We start from the raw sequence: 3,004 nt of genomic DNA on the forward strand, positions 1-3,004 counted from the left end.
GGCGGCGGGCCCTGGCCCGGGCACTGCAGCCGCTGGTTCCGCGGGGGTGACTCGGGGCGCGGGCGGAGCTGCCGCCCCTCACTCCCCTCCCTGGCATCCACCTCGTCACACCCGCCTTCCTGCTGCTCCCGCACGTTGGGGTGCAGCCACTGGTAGTAGGTGACCCTCAGCACCAGCCCCAGCAGGTAGCAGGGCAGGGCAGCAGAGACCACGGGCACAAGGTACCAATGCTCATCAGAGGGGAAGGGGCCGCAGAGCCAGGACAGGGCCAGCAGCGAGCTGTCCACCAGGATAAAGCTGTGATAGATGATGCTGCGGTGCAGGGTCCTCCCCTGTGCCACGTTGAACCAGCTGAAGTAAAGGATGACGGCCACCATGGCCCGGTAGAGCTGCTCAGGGCCAGGGGACTCCATGAAGTCCGTGCCCTGCAGGCTGACCCAGAGGAACATGGCCAGCCACACCAGCGGGAAGTGCACAGCCACGCCGTAGGGCCAGCGCAGGGCAAAGAGGGCAACAGCAAGGATCCGAGGGCAGATGAGGAAGAGGTTCCAGAGGAAGTAGACAATGGAGGAGCCCAGGCTCAGCACATACTTGTCCTGCAAGAAGGAGCGCAGGGACTGGTGATAGTCCAGCAGAGACCACGTCACACACAGGAATGCAGTGCAGATCCCCAGGCCTGCAAACAAGCATTGGAGATGCTGAAGGTGGAGCAAGGGAAGGCCCACCTGGCTCAAACCTCCCTCTGCCTGACTTTGCTGAAATGAGCTTCCCACCATCTCACAAAGTGGCTGCTGCAAAGGGGCAGAGCCTCAGCACCTGCTTCTCCTCCCTGGCCCTCCTGGCCTCGCTGGGCTGGTGCCCCGACTTGCCCAGCAGAGCTGAGGAAGGACTGACAGGACAAGCAGCTCTGCAGAAACATCTCCTGGCCAGGGAAGCCCACAGCTCACTAAGACTGGAGATGAGTGCTGGCTCCACCCAACCAGCACATGGTTGGGCTCCCTGTTTCACTGCAGTAACACTTGCTTTGCACACCGCGACAGGCACCAAAGCACCTCCTTGGTGGCCTGTGCTCCACCCTCTGTGCATATCCACACCCACAACAGCATCTGCCCACTCTGCTGCAGGATCCTGGTTTCTCTCCTGACCCTCAGACTCCTCTGGGGCATGTAGGGGAATGACCACAGAGACCCCCAAGCTTCAACCCTCCTACCCAAGCCCAGCATAGTCCATCGGGTCGTGTTAGCACGTTGGGCCAATGGCAAGAGGTTCAAGAAAGGCAAATGTCGGGTCCTGCACTTGGGCCACAACCCCCAGCAGGCCTGGGGCGGAGTGGCTGGAAAAGCTGCCCAGCAGAGGGACGGTTGACAGCAGCTGAACGTGAGCCAGCAGTGTGCCCAGGTGGCCAAGAAAGCCACCACCATCCTGACCTGCATCAGGAAAAGCAGGACCAGGGATATGATCCTTCCTGCCCCTCTACTCAGCACTGGTGAGGCCACACCTCGAGCACTGGGTGCAGTTCTGGGCCCCATCACTACAGAAAGGACATTGAGGGGCTGGAGCGTGTCCAGAAAAGGGCAAGGAAGCCGAGGAAGGGTCTGGAGCACAAGTCTGAAGAGGATCAGCTGAGGGAGCTGGGGGTGTCCAGCCTGGAGAAGAGGAGGCTGAGGGGAGACCTCATTGCCCTCTACCTGAAAGGACGTGGGGATCAGTCAGTTCAAAGAAGTTACGACTGACAGGACAGGAGGGAATGGCCTCAGGTTGTATCAGGGGAGGTTTAGACAGGATGTTTGGAAGAATTTCTTCACTGAAAGGGTCACCAGGCATTGGAACAAGCTGCCCAGGCAGTGGTGGAGTCACCATCCCATTTAAGAGTAGTACAGACACAGTACTTAGGGATATGGGTTAGCTAAGGACTTGTCACTGTTAGGTTAATGGTTGGACCCAATGATCTTTAAGGTCTTTCCCAACCAAGGCAATTCTGTGACAGGGACCCACCCTCCTGTGTGTCACACCAAGGGAAGGTGTGATGTGGGAGAATGGTCCTGCTGCCCCTGGACAGCCCATCTGGTCTGTCCCATCCAAGTCAGCTCTGGCCCCAAGCCTGCAGCCCCTCCCCTGGCCCCAGAACCCTCACCTTGGGAAGGATCTGCCTTGTTTGTCCGCAGGATGATGTAGAGGAGCAGGGTGAGCTGCGGGGTGTTCTCCAGGAAGGTCTCGAAGAGGCGCAGCATGCTGATGTCATGGGAGAGGAAGGCCATCAGGCTCCGCTCCTCCTCCTCGGCCGCCTTTGCCCAGCACACCTTCCAGCCCACCTTCAGGGCATAGAGGCACCTGCACGGGGACCCCGCCGGGGTGAGGGGCTGCGGGTCCCAGCGCAGCACAGCCCTGGCTCTAGCAGGACTATTGACAATGGCCCAATCTAAGCCCAAACCACTCCCTCCCGCTTCCCCAAACCAGCTCCGCAGCAGCCGCACCACTCCTGGCCCTGCACGGAGCTCCAGGCATCCCCCTCCACAGCAGCAGCCCCGCTACTTCCTTCCCCAAACCTCCGCCAGAGCTGTCGAGGCTCCGGGGCGCCCGCGGGCTCCGGCACAGGGAGCACAGACTGCCCGGAAAACTTCAGCTGAACTTCATGTGCCCGCGGGGGGCTCAGACTGACAGATTCCCACCCGGATCCAACCCGGGGCTGGACCCAGCGGGTCTGCCCAGGGACCCTTTGGACATCCTGGCACCCGGGGATGGGCGGACAGAGGGTGCCCAGGCGTGAGGGTGTTCAAGGGGTTCCCTGGGCAGAGCGGTGGATCCAGGGGGTCAAACACCGCCCCCCGCAGGAGCAGGATGAGGAGAGGGGAGGGAGGAGAAGTGGGGCGGAGGGGAGGCCGGGGAGGGGAGGCCGGGAGGAGAAGCCGTCCGGGAGGCTCTGGGGGCTGCAGCGGGAAGGCAGCAGGGGAGCCGGTACCTGAAGAGGAAGCCCAGCTGGAGGAGGTGCAGGGCGGCGGGCAGG

The 3,004-nt window shown here is 61.8% G+C and overlaps 1 protein-coding gene across 1 annotated transcript in view; it reads right to left on the reverse strand.

Moving 5' to 3' along the window:
- Positions 1 to 3,003, reverse strand: part of XKR8 (XK, Kell blood group complex subunit-related family, member 8) — a gene marked incomplete at its 5' end in the record, with an annotated part of 3,355 nt that extends 352 nt beyond the window's left edge. Inside the window, 3 exons of the mRNA XM_010002913.1 lie at positions 83 to 676; positions 2,135 to 2,331; positions 2,960 to 3,003. Of these exons, the coding sequence (XP_010001215.1) occupies positions 83 to 676; positions 2,135 to 2,331; positions 2,960 to 3,003 (835 nt within the window). The remainder of the gene's footprint in view (positions 1 to 82; positions 677 to 2,134; positions 2,332 to 2,959) is intronic.
- Position 3,004: the final 1 nt, after the last annotated feature.

Source organism: Chaetura pelagica, unplaced genomic scaffold, assembly GCF_000747805.2.
Source record: "Chaetura pelagica isolate M959 unplaced genomic scaffold, ChaPel_1.0 scaffold158, whole genome shotgun sequence".
Classification (NCBI taxonomy): Eukaryota; Metazoa; Chordata; class Aves; order Apodiformes; family Apodidae; genus Chaetura; species Chaetura pelagica.